Source organism: Panthera onca, chromosome A2, assembly GCF_046562875.1.
Source record: "Panthera onca isolate mPanOnc1 chromosome A2, mPanOnc1 haplotype 2, whole genome shotgun sequence".
NCBI classification, from domain to species: domain Eukaryota; kingdom Metazoa; phylum Chordata; class Mammalia; order Carnivora; family Felidae; genus Panthera; species Panthera onca.
Genome location: NC_138340.1, coordinates 145,957,974 through 145,978,272, shown reverse-complemented (window position 1 = coordinate 145,978,272; position 20,299 = coordinate 145,957,974). Strand labels below are relative to the sequence as shown.

The 20,299-nt window shown below is 41.9% G+C and overlaps 1 protein-coding gene across 5 annotated transcripts in view; it reads right to left on the bottom strand.

The window, feature by feature from the left end:
- KLHDC10 (kelch domain containing 10) overlaps window positions 1-20,299 on the bottom strand; it is a 70,422-nt gene that overhangs the window by 7,547 nt on the left and 42,576 nt on the right. For 3 of the 5 annotated variants that reach the window (XM_078439501.2, XM_078439510.2, XM_078439519.2), the window contains 7 exons: window positions 18,299-18,520; window positions 16,184-16,338; window positions 14,861-15,009; window positions 13,148-13,232; window positions 11,993-12,059; window positions 11,415-11,462; window positions 9,229-9,368 (listed from right to left, as the gene is read on the bottom strand). In XM_078439501.2, coding sequence (XP_078295627.1) covers window positions 9,229-9,368; window positions 11,415-11,462; window positions 11,993-12,059; window positions 13,148-13,232; window positions 14,861-15,009; window positions 16,184-16,338; window positions 18,299-18,520 — 866 coding nt within the window. Of the gene's footprint in view, window positions 1-3,461; window positions 8,594-9,228; window positions 9,369-11,414; window positions 11,463-11,992; window positions 12,060-13,147; window positions 13,233-14,860; window positions 15,010-16,183; window positions 16,339-18,298; window positions 18,521-20,299 lie in introns of those variants that run through there. The other 2 variants (XM_060633122.3, XM_060633123.3) reach the window with 1 other exon arrangement.

Here is a 20,299-nt window from a genome sequence, read left to right as displayed (position 1 = left end):
GCCGCCCTCGCCGCCGGCCCAGGGCTCCAGGGCCCCGGAGGGCGACCGTTGTGGGGCGGGGGATTGCAGGCAAGGCCGCCCCTTCTCCGGGCTTTGCGGATCTGGGTAACTCTCTCTGCAGGCACGTCACTGCGCTTGGCTTGCCACCAAGTGGGGGTCAGCCCTCCAGGCTTAACATTCCAGTACCGCTTTGGCGGGGAGAAACGAAGCAGGGAAAGGCGCGGCTGGCGCTTGAAGGAGGCACAGGCTGGGTGGGCTCCGAGGTGGTGAGGTTGGCGGTGGGGGAGCAGGGCTGGAGTTCCAGTCCTGGGCGCCCCGGTGCACCCCTAGGTACATGTCACTCCGTGCAACGTCCGCGTTACCGTTCTTACGGATCACCTCTCTGTGGGTGGCAAGTGGGCCTCTTCCTTTGGGGGGGGAGGGGGCAAGGGCAGTTGCTAGCATCCTGAGCCACGATCTGACCTTGGCTGTTGCAGTGCACGCTACCTTTTCCTCCAGGGTGAGGCTCAGGGAGTAAATGAGACCCCAGATGCCTGGCGGAGGCCGGAGCAAGTTCGCTCACTTCAAGTGGAGGAGCTCTTGTAGACATCCTTGGCCGTCGCAGGGAGAGCCACCTCGGCTCCAGTAGCCGGGCAGCTTTCGGTGGAAGGTGCAAGAAGGACGAACTGACCGGTGTGGTCTAAGGTGACTCGGACTAACAGCGGCTTTCTCTTTGCACAGTTGCCATGGGCACAGCCACCCTACAGCTCCAGGCCGGGTGCGGGCTCCTGAAATAGCAAGTGGCCAGAGCTCCCAGCTGTCTCTGTCCTTCTCTCCTTCGCAGCCCTGGGCTGGGCTGGGCTGGGCTGGTCACTGCCCCGTCTGCCTGAGCTGAGCTCGGTGCCTTCCTTCCTAGGAGCGCTGCGGAGGCCCTCCTGTTAGGCGGACCATTGGAAAGGAACTCAGACACACTCGTGTGTTTGAGGATTTGAGAAAAGTGTCTCCCTCTTCCACCGGAGACTTCGAGGCCAGACCCCAAGGCCTGTGCAGGATGGGTGGGTTTGCCGGGTCTGCTTTGTGTATCGCTCAGAAGCCTTCCACCTCCCCTCCCCTCACTGTGGAGTGGATGACAGAAAAAGCCTCTAAAATAATGTATTATCTTGCTTGATTTTATGAAGGGACAGGATGGTGAGGAATGGTCTTCGGGCAACAATTAAATCTTGAGACTTTTTTTTTTTTTTTCCTCTCCCTCTCCTGGATTTTTTTTTCTCCTACCGGCTTCCAAGATGGGCTTTTAAATCAAAGATTTCCAAATACCAGTCAGGCTACCTCTTAATCAATGAAGAACTTAAAAATACTAATACTCCAGCCCTACCCTTTGAATCACCCAATTTTTTACAGCCTGATTTGGTCAGAACGGACCCAGATTCACAGTATCCTGAAAAAGGGCTAAATCGAAAGAGTCATGAAGGGTTCTGATTTATAAAGGAGAGAAAAGGGGGAAAAAAATGAACAAAAACCGTGAACATACTTAAAAAAGCCAGCAGTCCCTGCTGTGGCCCCCTACACCTCCCGGGCCACCTGACCACTGTTAGCTCTTCTGGCTGTTTTTGTTTGTGTTTTCTGATACCTTCCTTTATGCCTCTAGTCAATATGCTTTCCTGGTTAGTGCTTGATTTGAGACATTCTGTATATTACCTTCCTGCCATGGAACATGAGGATTTAGCTCTCACCTATGTCACCCCACTTCCCTTGTCTCGTCCTCTTAGTTTCTTTATTGGTTAATTTTGTAACTTTTGGTAAATACTTCGTCTTCATTCCCCGTGCCATCAACTGTAGAGAGCAAGAACGGTAAATACCTAGATCCTGCTTACTATGTGCCAGGCATGCTTCAAAGCACCTCACACATTATTGCAGCCACACGATAAGAAGGACTGAGCCGAGAGCCGAGAGCCAAGAGCTAACCAAGCCTTGGTTCTCCAGCTCTCCAGGCCATCTCCTTCCAGCACTGCACCGAGATAGCCGCTAGCTACGCGTAACAGCTTATACTTACAGAAATGAAAATTAAATGGAATGAAAATTGTAGTTCTTCGGTCACACTAACCACATCTGAAGTGCTGAATAGCCAGTGGCTACCACATACTGGACAGCGCAAATATAGAACATTTCCATCACCGCAGGAAACCATTGGTTTTGCGCTGGTCTGGAAGCTGGGCCTTTTATCTGAAGGTAAGTATGGAAACTGGATGGTTTTACCAATGTCGTCTCCCATCAAGCAGTTACTACCAAAGATTAACTGCAAGAGAATTGTGGTCCTACTGTTCAGTTATCAGAGCTTCGTAATAGCATTTTGACAAACTAGAATCTTACACGTGTAACTGGAAGAACAAAACCACCCAAACCAACTAAGCCACTGAAACCTCTTCCCACCCAAGCTGAGACGGGGCTTAACTAAGAACCGAATTAGATACCAACAAGAGTTCATTTCAAAGCTCTGGCTGGTCTAAAGTCTAAAAGGCACAGGGTCCATTTCTTGCCCCTGATGGGCCTCAGGGGAGTATACTTCAGAAGACGTAGGAGAAATAAAGCAAAGGAAACGAGACTGCTCTGCGTAATGAATGTGCTCTGCGTACTAACTGTAACGTGGGCTGGGAAGCCCTATAAATCAGGGGGTAGAAATTGTCATGTTTTCCTCTGGTCGATTTATGGCAGAATATCGAAGATTACTTGTCCCAGGAAGGTATATTTGATCCAACAGTTTGTCGACGGAAACACTGAAAACTAAGAGGCATATGTGCGATTCTGGATGAGAGACCTTAAAAGTGACCAGACTTGGGAGTGTCCACACCTACACCGGGCTTCAGAGCCTGAAGAAAAGCACTGCTGGGAGAGGGATCCTAGCAGAGGGTGAAGCGATACAAAGCAGAGGTTTTGGAGAAAGAAGCATCTGGAAGACCGAGGCAAGAACCAGGAACTGTGGTTTCATCCCCAAAGGACCCCCTGGGAAGGGCTCAGCTCCTCCTGGGGTTTTTTCCTTGACTCAGAGACAGTTGTGACTCTGTATGTAAAGTTTCACATCTTCCCTTTGAATTCCCTGTAGCTCCTCCAACTCTTCAGAAAAGGCTTGAGACATCCGTACAGACTCGGCTAGTGGGAGTTTGGGGAATATACAGAACGGGACAGGAAAAGGGAGTGTGGTCTGCCCCACAGTCACTCGCTCCCTTGCTGGTGTCCTGAGGGGAAGAGCGTTCTGTTGAGGGGACGGTTGTAGGTCCAGGAGTCCCGGATGGTGAACAGAGAGAGGGACCCACGGCAGGCGGCGGTGGAAGGCAGATGACTCACAGATATTAATTACAGAGAAAAGTGCACCCTGGTGGGTGGGAAAGGGGTGGCGGAGGCGGGCAGACTGATGCTTACGTCATAGAGGTGAGCTCGCGTACACGCAAATCACCGCCCCACAATCAAGGTCGCCTTGAGCCAAATAGATTTGGATAAGATTTATTGATCAGATTGTTTTAGAAAACCAACAGCAAAACACTGACAAGGTACATAAATACAGATTGGACATTTTAGGGTAAATTCACTATTTTTCCTACTTGCTCGTAGGAGACCAAATAAGGTGGAAAAGCTGTCCTGATCATATGGCATGCACACCAGACTGCAAAAGGACTTCCACACTATTTAACAGGACTGTGGCAAATAGCTTTACAGTAAGGCAAGCATCGTGTGTGGCCTAAGCACACCCTGTACAAAGAGCCAAGCCCAGGCCTGCCCTCAGAGACTGCGTGTGAGAGGTTCCCCTTTCTTGCCTAGGTTCTTCCAGTCAGATCCTCACCGGCAGGTGCCTTTACAGGGAAATGCCTGGCGCTGTCCCTGCTCAGACTCTGTGTACAAGGAAGTGGCTTCAGAGAAAGTCAGTGTGTTTCTGATGCCTCCTTTGTATTCTAAATGTGCAACTAGTAAAACAGCAATCACTACAGCTCGGCGAGACTGCCTCTGACTCACGCTGCGCACTGACTAAGCAGGGCCTTTCAAAAACTTCTATAAAGTGAAAAAAAAATAAAATCATGAAAATTACAACGAAAAAGATGGTACCGCTTTTGAAGCACAACTCAGAACTTCTTTTTGTAACACCAGGTAAGAGAAGAGGTCGCTTCCCACCAAACCCAGCGACCTCAGAAGGGAAACCGCATCACTGGGCACGACCCGCGGCGGCACACACGGGAGGTACAGAGCTCTACGAAGCCGACCTCGGGCCCTGCCAACGTCCCTAGAGTCCCGAGGAATTTGGGGAACCAAAGCACTTTAAGCTAACAGTGACCAGTTTTTGGAGCTTGTGATCACGGGACCGTAAGCCCTCATCCGTCCTGGAGCTCAACGCCAGAACAATGAAGAGTAAGGAAAACGGCTTCTTGTGCTACATCAGAGTGCTGGCAGGTAGACGATTTATAGTAACGGTGCCACCTGCTAAACATCTGTAAGACCACATAAAAACAAACTGGTTTTACAGAATTAAGACCAACACGGACTTACAGGGTAATTCAACCTTTTCCCACATGCCAAGCTATATGGCTGGAAAAGGTACTCCCAAAGGAAAAAATAAGGCTCCTGCAAGAACAGAGGAAAAGCAAGTATTTGTCAAGAGCCAAAGAAATGTGTTCAAACGATGGGATTCCTTCTGCATCACACACAGCAGCTTTTTCTTCCTCTAGGTGCTAAGAGTTCTTTGGTGGTTACAGGAGAGACAGCCTAGAACTCGGGGCAGGAAAACCGTGCCGAAGCAGAGGAGTGAAGAGTTAACATCTCAACTCAGGATTACCACCCGTGGGTCCTAATTTCAGCATTCAACAGCTGTCGTCAAATTGACAATTACAGCTAATAGGGCTGCCTATATGCTTGCTGGTTTCTAGCCCTCCGTGACTCTTCGTTTTCATTTCTAACTACTTATTAGCCCTGCTCCACTGAAAAGGAGGTGCTTGTGGGAAAGGGGTAAGGAGGAGGAAGAATATAAATGGATCAATTGTTTGATAGAAAAGTTGAAACGCTGATTATCTATGAGTTTCAATTATCTGTGCTTTACTCTTGCTACTCAGGGTAACCGAAGGTCACCGTTAATAAACCTTTTGCTTAGAAATGTTAATGTTTATCATCATATGTTTAAATCTAGCTATGTGATGGACATGAATAATTTAGAGCAAATTTTTACACCATGTCACGAGGGCCCTGAAAACAGATTCTGCCAGTGGAAAGGATTTCAGTTTGGCCCCTGAAGAACAGTGAAAATTTCATTCTATTCTATATTGGTTAATAAGATTTTCCAGAATGTGGAAAATATTTTATTAAATGAAGAAAGCATCATTTTCTTCGTTTAACAAAGTCTTATATTCACAGATAAATTAGTATGTACATGGGAAAGCTGACAGTATTAAATATTAGATTTTAATTCTCCATTTAGAAATTCCTTACAGGTAGACTTCCTTTTTTCGTGGGCAAGAAATGTAGTAAGATAGGCAAGCGTGAGATAGTACAAAAGATGACTGGGGGAAAGTCTCAACTCTAACAAACCCAAGGAATAAGAAGTCTTTAAGAACTGGGGGAAGAAGACAAGGACTTGAAAATCCAGATTGACCAAGAGTTGGCTTACGCTAGCTGGTCACATCTCAAATTCTTGGTATAAGCTGACTCTAAAGGAATGAGCTGGCTTTCCCCAAGGCAGATTTCAAAAAAAAAAAAAAAAAAAAAGTAGTCTACCTGCTTTATAGTTACACCCTATATATAATCTGTATATATCCATATGTGTTTCTATATATTGCACTTGAATTTACAGGACTGCAGTAAGATGGCAGGGAGTACCTCAAAGAGGCAGAGAAGCAGCAGGCATAAACTTTCCTAAACCAAGTAACAGTGTCGGGAATTCAGGGTGCTGGTTATAGGGATACTAAATGGTCGGGGACCCCCTGTATAAAATTCTGTTCATCTACATTTAAGTCATCATACACACAGTCTCATTTGGCATCCAGAACATGTGCATATGTGTGGTTCTATAGCACTCAGAGCTGGTCATGCTACATCGCTTTCACTAGTGTTATATGAAAAGAAGACACTTTAGACCAAGGATATGTACTTTTTTAAAAATGTCACACACAAGGTCTTGGATGTCGGGCCTCCAAAGTCTACCTCAAAGAAGACTGCCCTCAGAAGGCTTAAATCCTTTTTGCTAGCAAGTGTGGACTGAACTAGACGCTCTTTCTAGCTCTCCAGTGTAGCAAAGCTAGAGACCTGCTTATTTCCCAAGGAGCACGGAAGGGTAAGCACAGAGGCTGAGCACTGAGGCTTTGGTCCCTACGTAAATCCATGACCAAATACCCTTTCACCACCCTAGACCGCACAGCTTATTTAACTGGATATAGTCCACCGAATATCCAGAGACCAGGCTGGAGTCGTGCGGTAAAGCTTTGTTTTCAACTCATGGGGCTGTTCGACCTGACTTGCTCCGGAGAGAGCTCCTCACTGGAGTAAGCTTAGCAGTGGGCGGTAAGAGGTTAAATGTCAAACAGACTTGGTCATGGCAAGATGGGGGTGGGACCTCTAGAGGAGTTGCTCCTTGTCCTGCCTCTGCCCCACACCCATCATTCCCCCAAAAGGACCCAAACTCACAGGTGAGTGGTATCATAAGACCTTGCAGAATTTGGGCTCCATGAACTCAACCCAACATGGATGGGATGTTCTAATAAGGCATGGAAGTTAAGAGTCCAAGTCTAGAGACCACAGTTTTCTCTTCCCCAGAACTCAACACTGGAGGGTGACTTTTTAGCCACAACTCAAAGGTGATTTTAAATCCACACGTGAGCTAAAGAGATCCCTTCTGGGATGAAGGAAAAAAGAAGAGTAACTTTAAAAGCTAAGTGAAAAAGAGGCACTTAAAGGAAAAATGTGTCCCAAATCTCCCGTCTGAGTCTCCTGTTGTGAGGTGACCAACGGGATGATCAGCACTGTGCCTTCTTGCATGCCTTCTGCACCTTTCGTACACCTGAGGACTTCCAAATGTTCACGTCTCAGTGACTTGCTCAACTACTCTAGCAGCCTGATGGCAAAGAAGTGAAAATTCAGGTCACTCCTTTTTTTAGAGTTAAAATACAAAACAAACCAGAACTGAAATGTCACACCAAAAAGCTAATGATCTTCAGCTTCATTCCTTCCTCATGCTAGTTTTGAAAACAATAGTTCTTTGGGAAGGATGGCCTGTGGCTTTTCCCCCAAGACCTTTTATCCAATAACTAGACAATTACTCACAGCACCATGCACATTAAAGCAGACAAAAAAGAGGCAATAAGCTAAGGGAAAAATCAAGGGCCAGTTGGCTTTCTAGAGATAAAACCCACTGCCTGAGAAAATGGCAGGTGCATGGCCCAGTGTTCAAGTTCTGAAAAGGAAACGGCCAATATGATGGTCAAAGCTCACAGCCTGGAGCTGAAGCCCTCCCCGCCTTGCTCTTTTCTGGCCTCTCACAAGCTTACTTTTACGCCCCATGGCATTTATGCCACATATTTAGGGTCTACAAGTCCCCCCACGAAGAAGTCAGAGATACTTGAAACCAGTTATAAGCACAAGGGAATTTCAAAACTGCCCAGAACAAAGAACTTTGACCACCATCAATTCCTTGATTTGAAACGTTCTTGGTGCCATAATTTCTAAGAGCAACAATAAACAGCACAACTACAACACACACACACAAGCTTTTTGACGGCCAAATCTAACCATTGCTGGCACCAGAAGAATGTGGAAAGAAATCACTGATCAAGAGTTGCTGAGCCACCTGACTTTCCTCCAAAGTCAAAGGATGGGTTTGGGTATCGATGCAGCAAGATGTCAACCGGTGCTGCCATCAGATCCAGCCACGCAATTAGAGGCGTCTTGGAAAACAGTAAGGTTGACATCTAGGTTGGCATGTAACCTGCACAATTCTCAAGGTCAGCCTTCTTGTTGTTGTTATTGTTGTTGCTGGATTTACATTTTTAAAAATTTTATTTGTTTTTGTCAATGATGCTGCTTTAATTTGTGGAGCACTGGCTGACATGGTCATAGTTTCAGAGATCCTTTAAAAAATTCTTTATCTGATCATGATTCATAACATTGTTAAGGTACTTTCAGACTTTCCCTCAAGTCCATCCAGGAAGAGGGAGTATGGGAGTATGTGTGTGTGTTGAGGCAGGAGGGAGAAGAAGCAAAGAAAGAAGCACGAGGGAAAGTGAGATTGCCATAAACTTAAAACCAATTTACAGAAAGGCATCTGATGTATTTTCTGAATAAGGCCTTGATCAGGGTAACCAATTCTACACTGCCCATAAATAAAGGAGTCTCTTTAAATTAACATTTCCAGTATCAATGAACAGTCCAGAAATCCTCATTTCAAGCGCTCGATGAGTCCCTGTGTGAGTCCAAGGTGCAGAAGCTGTGTGCGGGAGAGGTTTGCTAGGTTGGGGAAGGCTGCAAGCAGCTTCTCCCATGCCAGTTCCAGCAGGCTCGGCACCACCAGCCAGATCTTAAACAGTGACCCAGTCCGTTTGTTTTCATGGATGTTCACCACTCCTCCATGAATGTACATGCAACCAGCCTATGAACAGACGGCAGTCAAAAGAGGACAAATTCAAATGGGAGAGAAGCAGATAACTTAGGCTGAAGAGTCAGCGACAAAATGCACAGTAGGCCAAATGGAGACGGGGCAAAACAAAAAGAATTTCTCACTGATCCCAACATAGTGCAGAGATCAAGAGGCGTTTAAATAATAAATGAGTTTACTAGGGGAAAACTGTAGCTTTTTTCTTTGTTTTTTTTTTTACTTCAACGAACATTAAAGTAACATTATATTAAGTGTTCATTGTGCCAAATACTAGGAACACAAAGATGAAAATAAAGGTCTTTGCCTTGAGAAACTGGTGGGATCTTTAAGAACAAGGCATCGGGGGGATAGAGCTATCCTGCCCTTCCAGAAAACACCTTTTATGTCACTGCAGGGGCCTAAATGCCATGCACAGCATTTCTTTTATATTTATGCTGCTCTTTTAAACTGTGTATGATGGCTTTTCTCCCCTCTTCTCAGAAGAAGGGCTGGCTTTGTCTTGAAGAAAGTTTTAGAAACACATTCTTTATCCAAGGTTGGTAACATCAGAATCTTTTTTTCTCGCTAATATCACTGTAAAGACTTATCATCTGCAACTATGTAAGGAAGATATGAAAACAAGAACTTACTGGTGTAACAGCTGCACAGTGAAAATAAACTGGCTCTGGCATGGTAGCTGGGAGCTTCACCCATTGAAAAGTCTGCAGATTCAGCTTCCAGATGTCTCCCAGGATCACTTCTCCATTATAGCCCCCACAAATAAACACGTCTATCAAGAGAGAGACCCATGATCACAACAAAGAAAAGAGCCACGGCCACAGCGTGTTTTGTAGATCACCTGGCAGGCTGACAGGGGACAAGTTCAGTGGATTCCCCCCTACTACAGACGGCTCTAGCCGGGTGGTCCTCCCCTGCTGCTGTCTTGTCCCTTGCTAAAGTATGGATACTATGCTGGGATCTTTGCTAAGGCTAAGGATGCAGCAAGCCTCTATGCAGGCCTCGTGTCTGGGTCCTCAAATTCAAATACCTGTAGGCACAGGAGGTGAATGAATGAGAAGGTCCAGGGAAAATACACAAACAGGAGATCCAGGGAAACAAATAAGAAGAGTGCACATGCCCTGCACCAGCTGACTGACACCATGTAGAGCTTAAGGTCAGCAACTGCCAGATCTGTTTTTATAAGAGAAGCTGGAAATCTGGATTTTTTTTTTAAGTGAAACACTTCGATTCTAATCCAAAAAAATTGCATACACATGTGAGCCAGACAAAACATAACTGCAGGTCACCAGTTTACAAATTCTTCTTTTAAATAATGCTCTGGAAAGGATGGACACCTATCTGCCCATAGAGACAGATGTCTTCTATGTAGACATTTAACCTGAGGAGAAACATTCACTGCAATGTTCAGTTTGGGGGCAGAAAAAGTAGTTCTTACAAATTTTCTTTAGCCAAAAGAGGATAGTTTGAAGCCCCATTGGATCTAAACAGTTTTTTAAGTTCTTTAAACCTTCTCCAAAATCAAAGGTCTTTCTTTTTTTTTTTTTTTTTTTTTTACCGTCGTCATTGCTTTGTTTTTGTAAAATTAGACAGTTATAACTGGACGACTTGTAACAAAGTCTACATAAACATTCATACTAAATGCCCCAAACTAAGGCTGAACTCCACTAGTATACTGCCTGGCCTCAACGAATCAAATGAATAGATGTCTTAATTCAGGTCTAGATCAGGTTTAAGCCAATACTTAATTAAACTACAAAATACACCGGAAACTTTTTGGCCTAAGATTCAAGAAAAGTTCAGCTCCAAAGCAAGGTACAGCTTTGCTTCTTCCAGAGGCAAAGCCGAACGATGCCACTATCTATAAATCCTACCGAGAAAGCAGGAGCATAATAAAATGTACCTCTGTATTAGAGATGGCAGCATGATCCTAGTGAAATCCAAACAAAACTGCCGAAAGGATACAGGCTATCAAATTCATTTACACACACCTTCCTCCCAGGGAAAATGGAAGGGGGTATACCAAACGATAAAGTAAGTTGTAAATTAAAAGACAGGAGGGTTGTCCAAAGAGGAGTCATTTATCACACTCGGATGAAGTAGCCTCAGCTGCTTTCTGAAGCCACACAATGCCTCTGTTGTAATACGGCCAAAGAATGAGCCAAGAGTCCTATTTGGCATCTGACAGAACACAGAATAAACTTTAGAAAATACCACTCTGAAGGACTCATTGTAATTTTAATACTTTGCCCACCAAGGTGTCCATTTTGTATGTCAAGATTGTTAGTATCACCCACCACAGCCACAGACACTGGTTGGGGGGAGGTGCTGAAAGGTCAGGTGGTGTAATAGAAGCTTACTTATCACCAATTTTTGAGTTCTCTGGTAACTGAGGGAACCCAAACACCCCACTAGGTTACTGGATGAAAACTGCTGAGAGAACCATAATTTTATGGGTTTCCCTTTAAGTTTAAACTATAAGAAGTAGACTCTTCTCAAAGTTATGCCCCCTTTAAGGAGCTATTATTAAGAAATAAGACATTCTCAGAGCACCTGGGTGGCTCAGTCAGTTGAGCATATTGATTCTGGCTGGGGTCACGATCTCACGGTTCAGGAGATTGAGCCCCACATCGGGCTCTGTGCTGACAGCATGGAGCTTGCTTGGGATTCTTCTCTCTCTCTCATCATTTCTCTCTGCCCCTCCCCCACTCACGCACTCTCACTCACCCTCTCAAAATAAATAAACATAAAAAAAAGAAGACGTTCTTGGCATATACGATTACAAAAATGAAACTAGAATGTTCTTTAGAACACTTACCATTTTTTATTTGAACGCAACTGTGACATCTTCGGGCTGCAGGAAAACCTGCCAAACACATGAACACAAATAACCCATTATCCACAGAAAGAATAGAATAACGGTGATGTGCCACGGTGAAAGACATCCTATGAGTCACTTACTTAAAACAACCCCTTTGTTGCATTAAGCAATCATTGATTAGTCCTTCCAACCCTTCCTTTTTTCACATTAAATTAAAGCCATCAGAGTCCCATCATAACTACAATGCTCAGGTGCCAGGGGAACAAAACGGGGTTACTAATGGCCTTCCCAAGCCCTTATGCCCACAAAAAACAAGCGGACCTTGATTCAAAGTGCCTGCTTCCTAACCCATCCACATTTCCCTATTTCCACAGAACTCAACAATCCCCATTAAAAGTCTCTGCACAGTTGCGGAGGAAGCATAATTGGGCTAAGGAATAAAATAAGTTATAATACCAGTACAACAGATATTATACTTGTCATATAACTCAATAAAAGCACTTTTTCTCTTCTAAAATAAGTAAAAATATAAAGCATAGTTATTAAAGAAAAATGAATCAATAATTTAAATTTACCTATTTTTTCGTGGGGTTTTGTGGCAATTTCCTCCCATGCATTCGTTTCAAGGTTGTATGCATGGATCTTGGGGAGAAAAAGAGAAGATACACACACATAAATAACTTTAGCTAGCCTGAAAACTGCAATTTTTTAAATTTATTTTTTATTTTTTTAGAGAAAGAGTGTGTAAGCGGAGGAGAGGGGCAAAGGGAGAGAGAGAGAATCTTAAGAAGGCTCTGTGCTAAGCGCAGAGCCTGATGTGGGGCTCGATCCTGGGATCATGACCTGAGCTGAAATGAAGAGTCAGACACTTAACTGACTGAGCCACCCAGGCACCCCTGAAAACTGAATTTTTAACAACAACCTGTAATAAACATGTATTCTTGGTTGAAAAGTCTTCGTTTCTTTTGCTTTTCTCTGATTTTCCCTAATATTAAGGCAAAAAACATTAAATGAAGCAGTTGAAAACTAGCAGATATAGGACTCCAATTTTTTAAAATCACAGAAAAAAAACGAAGTAAAAAAGTTGGAATTCTACAACTACCACATTTTTCACAACGAACGTGTGTATCATTTTTTTATACCAGAAAAAAGCAACTGTTCATAAGAAAATATGAGAATGCAGTTTTGACAAAACTTGAAAAAGATCAATAAGGTTCCAAAGCAGAGCAGGAGCTCTGTAGCCTAATCTAGATCTTCCCTGGGAGATGTGCATTTAGAAATGCCATAGGAATGGATGAATAAAAATCTTCAGAGTACAGCTTTCTAAAGTGAGTGATGCAGAGCCCTAAAAATACTGTTCTTTTTAGACATCTCACTGATGATGAGAGACATTCTGTGGGACATTCTGAGCAACGTGGCTCCAGTTCTCATCGGTTTCTCCATTTAAGCTACTGTGTCCTCCTTTTGGTCTCTTTCCTCATCCAGTTTGTGCCAGGATTCATTTTCATGTGTTTTTAGTGTGTGATCACTACAACTGTCAACTGGAAAGTGTAACAGAGGCATAGTTCGGCCTTCTGTTACGACGAGCAGGTAACACACAACAGGTGTTAATGAAGAACCTGTCCAGAAATCTAAATATCTACAGTAACAGAATTATCTTGCTTGATATGAAACATGCCTCTTCCTATCCTTCTCTCTCTGTCTCTCATTATTATTATTTTTAAATATACCTTGTTTAAGGAATAAGCTGTCCAGGAAGTACCACCTCCCAAGATGTAAATCCTCTGCCCATCATGTGCAATTTCATGTCTGTATCTGAAAATACACAATAAAATCCATTTATAATAAAGTGAAAAATTATCTACCTAAGATTTAGCTACAGGATATTTTTATTGGATAATTATTCACAGTAAATTATAGAATATATATACAATGGATTAGTATGCTCCAATAAGAAAGTAGGTGTAGACGATGGTTAATATATTGGAAACTTCTTTTCGTGTCATTAACTAAAAAAAAAATGCTCTCATGTAAGAGCAGATAGGCTATAATCTCATTAAAAATTTATAGTTACACAAATACGCACAGAAAAGGACTACAGAGATACATCCAAAATGTTAACCCTGGTTATCCCTAGATTTAGGTTTTGCTTTTTTATTTTCTTCATTTTGCTTATCTGTATTTTCCAGATTTTCTAAAAAGTGATCTGTCTACATTTCATTAGAAACCCTAGACTATGCGCTTTTAAATGAAGATACTTATTTAATAGATACAAAGATATCAGAAAAATTACGCTACTCAGAACTGTGAATATGATGTGAAACACCTACCAGAACTTTCATCCAAGCAGTCTAGCTAGAAGCTGAAACAATTTATAATATGTCCATAAAATGATTCAAGAAGGCAACCATGTGAAAATGCTTTGAAAACTTAATCTATTTCCTCCTTTCCCTGAAGGCCCTGGTGCTGATAAAATAAATTACATCAAAATTATTCCAGTAGCGGTCCACCTCCCAAGTCCTCACACGGTAGTTCTACAATCATCAGCCCACTGACATACTGCAATAAAGTCTTCCTTAGCACCTCTATGCTATTTTGTTTAAAGGAAACAGAGTTAACTGCATTCATCTGAACAGAGTGAATAAAAAAATGTTTACTGTCTTTGCATTTAATATGTATTTTTTTAAGTTTATTCATGTAAGTTAATCACTACACCCAACATGGGGCTTGTACGCACAGCCCTAAGACCAAGACTTGTGTGCTCTTCTGAGCCAGCCACGTGCCCCCACTGTCTTTACTTTTAAACAGGAGGGGAAGAAATTAAGTTTTTCATAGAGCTTACTGCTAAGAGGCAACTCCTATCAGGAAAGAAAAGTGAAAGGCCTACACCTGTTCCTAGAAGGCAACTAGGAGCACCATGTGATGTTTGCGTGCTTAACAGGGCACTTAAAATCAGTGGCCTCCCTCCTCCTTTCCACCCATCCATCCGATCAATAGTCATTGAGTATTACTATGGGAACTGATGCCACGGGCACTGCGCCTTCTTCTGGGTATACAGCTGCGAGCAAATGAGCCAAAGAACCCTAATATGCAAGTTAAGAAGGGAAATCAAAAAAGTAACTAGAAAGTAATTGTTTTGTCTGTAATATGGTATTTAATTACAATTGCTACCATTGGTTTCTTCTTCAAAGTGTTACTATCTTCTTAATGCAGAAAAACTGAGGTATAAAAGAAAATAACATGAGGAAAAAATCTATAGTTAATGGAGAAATAGCACTCCTTAACCAGAAGACCTTTCTTTAATGCTGAACTGGGATCTACCAGCCAGTTAGCTATTTTAACCAGGCTTTAAGAATTTTCTTTAAACCATATATTACCAATATTCTGAATAAAGTCAAATCTTAGCAAGAAAGAATAAATATGCTTTAATCCTAGAACCTTACCTCTCTTCTGGCAGATCACAGGATAGGTTGTTTGGTTTCAGTTGTGTCCACTCTCTGGTATTGAGATCTAATTTGTGCAGATCTGTGCTATAAATATAGCCAGTTGTCCCTCCAAAAACATAAAGGGAGCCATTGATGATCGCCATGGCCTGGAAAACAAGGAAATGTGAACACCACTGACTCATGAACACTTTGTTAAAGAATGTAAACTTACTAAATACCCCAAAATCAGACTTTATGAAATTCTTTTGTACTTTTTAACCTTCTAGAATATCAGACGTTTAAAGGATTAAAGATTTTAGAGAACCCAGAGATTACTTTTAGAAAGTAGAGCTTTGCTCAACTGGAAAGCAGTCCTACCTAGATAGGCAAGAGGACTGGATGTTCCTTACGGGTCTTAGCCAACCCAAGAATGTATACATCGGGGGCATTAGCATTTCCATGCAAAGCTGCTTCTCTTTCTAAGCAGTATGAAGAAAACTGCTCTAAGAAGAAGAAGCAGATATGAAAATAAGCCACCAGAACTCCTTAAGTAAAATGTCTAGAGTTAGCAGTCATAAAACTTCACATTTTCCACCAGATTCTTCTTTAGCATAAGCTCAGCTTTTGTTACGATCATGTTATCAGAGTTTAAATGCCTCCTGTGGTGGGACAGAGTTATCTAGGGTGTGCCTCTACACACAGCTCAGAAGGAAGGTATTTACCAGTACGAAAGCTGGCCAGCTAAACAAGAAGCCAAAGCTTAGCTGTTTTAAGCTTAGTCCATTACTTTCAAAGGGTCTCTGATGCTGGTAGGTCGCACCCTATCTTTTTGGATATAACTTTTCAAACCTAGGATTTGAAGCACGGCAATGTAACTAGAAACTCATCTCCACATAATCTGTGTTTTAGCTCAGATTAGTCTTATAAAAGTCTTGTACCAAAGTGCGGAGATCACCTCCTCTACTAACTTAGGTTAGAAAGCTCTCCACAGAATCGCATTGTTCTAAAGGTGGCAGCGTGCAGACCATACGTAGAGCCCAATCTCTCACTGGAGGTGGGGGTGGGGATGTGGTGGGTCCTGACACTGAAAAATACTTCCGTATAGATCTAGATCACGGTGCCCAATTGGACTAGAAACAAAGAGTGAGGGAAAAAAAGGAAGGGAGAAGGCGAGCAACCAGATTTATAAATTACAACTTCGTATCACAACTGAAAAATCAAGTATTAACCCCAGTGAATTTATTCTCTGTTAAAAACATGGAAATAATTATTCTGACATTGTCCCCCAAACTAGAAAAATCTGCAGAAATACATCCACGGTGACTGGCCACAGATTGGTACCTGTCCATATATACGACTGGGTTTCTTCCCACGACAGCTAAGTAAAGCCCATCTCTTATACTTCACGTTACACACGTGGACATCATTGCCGTTGCTCTCGCCAAATGGGATGCCTGTACCTCCGAATACCAACAGGTTGTTTCCATGCAGCACAACTGGGGAAGGAGAAGCACAAATTCCATTTACGTACTGGCTACCTGTAGTATGTTCCCACATAAACCCAGAATCGCTGAGAAACTGGGGGAAAAAAAAAAAAAGCCTGCTTTAATGCTCTCAGAAGATAGTCCAAACCACTGACATCTAACTAATACAAAGTACTGCAGAAAAAGGTTTGATTCACACTCTATGGACTGTGTCATGTAGCCAGCTCATTGTTAGGTGTGTGACATGTATTCAATGCGTATTTGTGGAGTTCATGAAACACTGTGGATAATAATACTAAATGACATGAACCACTGCGGCTCAAGGCGGTTCAAGTACGCAGCAAAGCAGAGGAACATGAAGTATTATCTTTGTCTTAGCAAAGGCCCAGCAGGGCTCTGGATGAAGGGATAAAATGATCATTCTGTTTTTGCCAGGGGAATGAATGATCTCTACATTTTAAATTATGGTTTCTGTCACCTTAATCCTCCACCAGATAAAAAGAAACACCAATATCCTGCTGGTAACTTTGGTGTTCTTCTCTAGATCTCTTCTGTTCCTGCCGCCACCACACACACACACACACACACACACACACACACATTCTTTCTCTCTGATGACAAATGCTCCCAAAATAGTGCTACTGTATTATTTCAATGGCATTTCTTTTCTAAAATCAATTATTCAGTTAATATAGAATAAGAATCAGCATGGGCTCTGAAGCCAGCTAGAGCTAGGTTTCAATTCTCATGTGACCTCAGGAAAGTTATTTAATCTCCAAATTAATCCTCACAACAGCCCTATGAGGTGGGAACTAATCTTATCTTCTCCATTTTTATAGCTGATGAAACAAGTGGAGAGTGGTTTAACCTTGTTGAACGTTTCCCAAAAAGAATCTTGCCAAGCTAGGATTCAATTCCAGGCAATCTAACTCCAGAGCCTGCACTCTTAGCCATTTCCTTAGGGCATCTCTGTAGCCTCAGTTTCTCTTTTTTTTTCCCTTCCAGATTTTGATTTAAATTCTAGTTAGTTAACATATAGTATAATACTGGTTTTGGAATAGGATTTAGTGATTCATCACTCACATATAACACCCAGTGCTCATCTCAACAAGTGCCCTCCTTAGTACCCATCACCCATCTAGTCCACCCCCCCACTCACCTCCCTCCATCAACCCTGTTTGTTTTCTATCATTAGGAGTCTCTTGTGATTTACTTCCCTCTTTTCCCCCGCTTCCCATATGTTCATCTGTTTTGCTTCCTAAATTCTACATGAGTGAAATCATATGGTATCTGTCTTTCTCTGACTTATTTCATTTAGTATAATATACTCTAACTCCATCCATGTCATAGCAAATGACAAGATTTCATTCTTTTTGATGGCTGAGTGATATTCCATTGTGTGTGTGTGTGTGTGTGTGTGTGTGTGTGTGTGTGTGTATACCACATCTTGTTTACCCATTTATCAGTCGATGGACATACCTGGGCTCTTTCCACTCAGTTTCTCATTTGTACAATGGCAGTAATTCTAGTTTGTGCATTACGCAGACGTCGTTAGGTAAACAGATACTACACGTGAAGTACTTTGTTCAGAAGCTATCATTGTCATTATAAGCCCCATCTGTTGATCTTCTACTACATTGTGCTTAGCATACATACATATATATGAAACTTTATACTGAACCCTCTGAGATATTACTAATCCCAGTTTACAGGTAAGGAACTTGACGCTAAAACTCATCAAGCAAGCAAATGGTACACAGCTAGATTTAAACTCAGGACTATCCAACTGCCAAGTGATTCTGAATCACCATGCTATAGTATTACCATAGTGAAAAGTCTACCCATTAACAGGGTTTAATCATATTACAGTATTATTATAAATTATGAACAAAAAACACGCGGCACTGAACCTGTTCTCACAGACATTGCTTAATTATGAAAGAGTCAAAAGTTCAGGACGGCTTGCACTCACGTGACATAGATGCCAATTCCCGGGGCATGTAGCCATCTGTGCCCATCTGGTGCCATACTCCTGTAGCAAAATGATACCTCCAAAGCTCCCTGAAGAGAGGATAGTCTTCATTATCTGGCCCTCCAGATTCATCGTAATCTGGGTTATAACCTCCAAACACATAGAGGTTGGTATTATCTGCCACACAACGATGTCCACTTCGTGCTGGTGGAGGTCTGTGGCCTAGGAAAGAAGAGGACAGTCTTCCACAGATGGCCAAGCAGATTAAAAACACAAACAAAATTTGGTCATAATCATTTTAGCTTTAAAAGGGGATGGGGAAGATTTATAACGTGGATTTACTTTTTATTTGCTTAGGTTATTTTAGACATTCGCACATACTACTTAAGATAATTTTAAGGAGCTAGTCTCCATTTCTATTTCATACAACTACTTTCAGATTTTGGAAACTGTAAAAAAAATTTTTTCCAAGGGAGGAAAAATAGCATTATAAACTCAAGAAAATGGCTGACAACTTGAAATTTGCAAGAGAAGGAGGAGGGGTTTAATAATCCAAAAGCTAACAGGACAAATTTTCTTATTGCCTTAGAGGAGAACAAAAACACAGGCCAACTAAATTAAACTGAAAATATTAGAGAACTACATAAATATAATCACAAATGTGAATGAGTCATGTATAAATAAAAATACACACACATAAAACCTATGATTTGTCCACAGTATATAATTACACACTTAAAAAGAAAACTGGCTTTCAAAGAGTTATAGCGAAATTTAGAATTTAAATCCCACTCCAGACATTATGGCAGTCAACAAAAAATATCCTTATACTTATCTCAAAGAGCATCTTTCACCCTATTAAGAGCTTTACTAAGGAAAGCTATTTCTACAATTGATATTTGAAAGCTTTCTGAAGCTTTCTGTAATTTCTGAAATTATATCACCTAGTTCACTAAAAACGACTTCACGATTATTTTAGAGTAAAAAAAACTAAAATTTTATATGGTTTCTATTATCCTTACAATTGTTTATACAAGTCTACACAAACCCTTACATAGCTATAGCACCAAAGATGCTTAAATAACATATTGGATAGAATAAGAAGCTACTATAGTTGTCTGTTACCTTAAGGAATTATCTAATTTCTTATATTAGGAACAGGCACTAGTATAATGTTAATTAATATTTAGGACGATGCTGGGCACCTAACAAACTTCTGTCATATAAATAAACATTTATTATCAACCTAACATAAGCCTTATATATATATATTCTTAATCAAAATCCCACTTCCTAAGGTATAGTTTTAAATAAGAACTGAAAAGAAATTGCACAGATCTAAGAGAAACTAAAAAACTAATGAACCATGAATCACCGAATCACTCAACTCCGACCTGTTAGTCCTGCTTGAGAATCTTTGATGGTTCCTTCCTGTTCAAGTACGGAGTGTTCAACTAGTGATTTAGGGCCTCTGATGACCTCACTTTGTCCTGATCTCTCACACTCCTGCCTGTTTAAGTTTGTCTCGCTGCTTGGAAAGGCGAGTGCTTCCCTTAGACCTTGGCCTGGCCTCCTACCCTTCAATGCCTACTTGTGGAAATGCCTCCAAGTCCAGCCCTTACAGCTTTCTCACCAATAAAACCCTAGGGCCCTTACAGTTCAGCACCCTACAATTCAAATGATAGGATATGCACTTTCTATAAGATTATGTAAACACACGAATATATTAGGCAATCTAGAATCAGTTAGAAAATTGACTCATGAGCCGTGATTTACCTCAAGTGAAGAACTCAATTTCTCTTTCTAGGAATCTTGAAATACAGAAAGTGTGGTGTGGAAGAAACAGCAAAGGCTCCTACAAATATCTAGATTTGAATCCAGGTTTTTTCCTAACTGCTACCTTGAGCAAGTCACTGACCCTCACTGAGTCTCAGCTTCCTCATCTGCATAAGGGGATATTATTCTTGTACCTCACAGATTTTTCATACTGCTATTAAAATG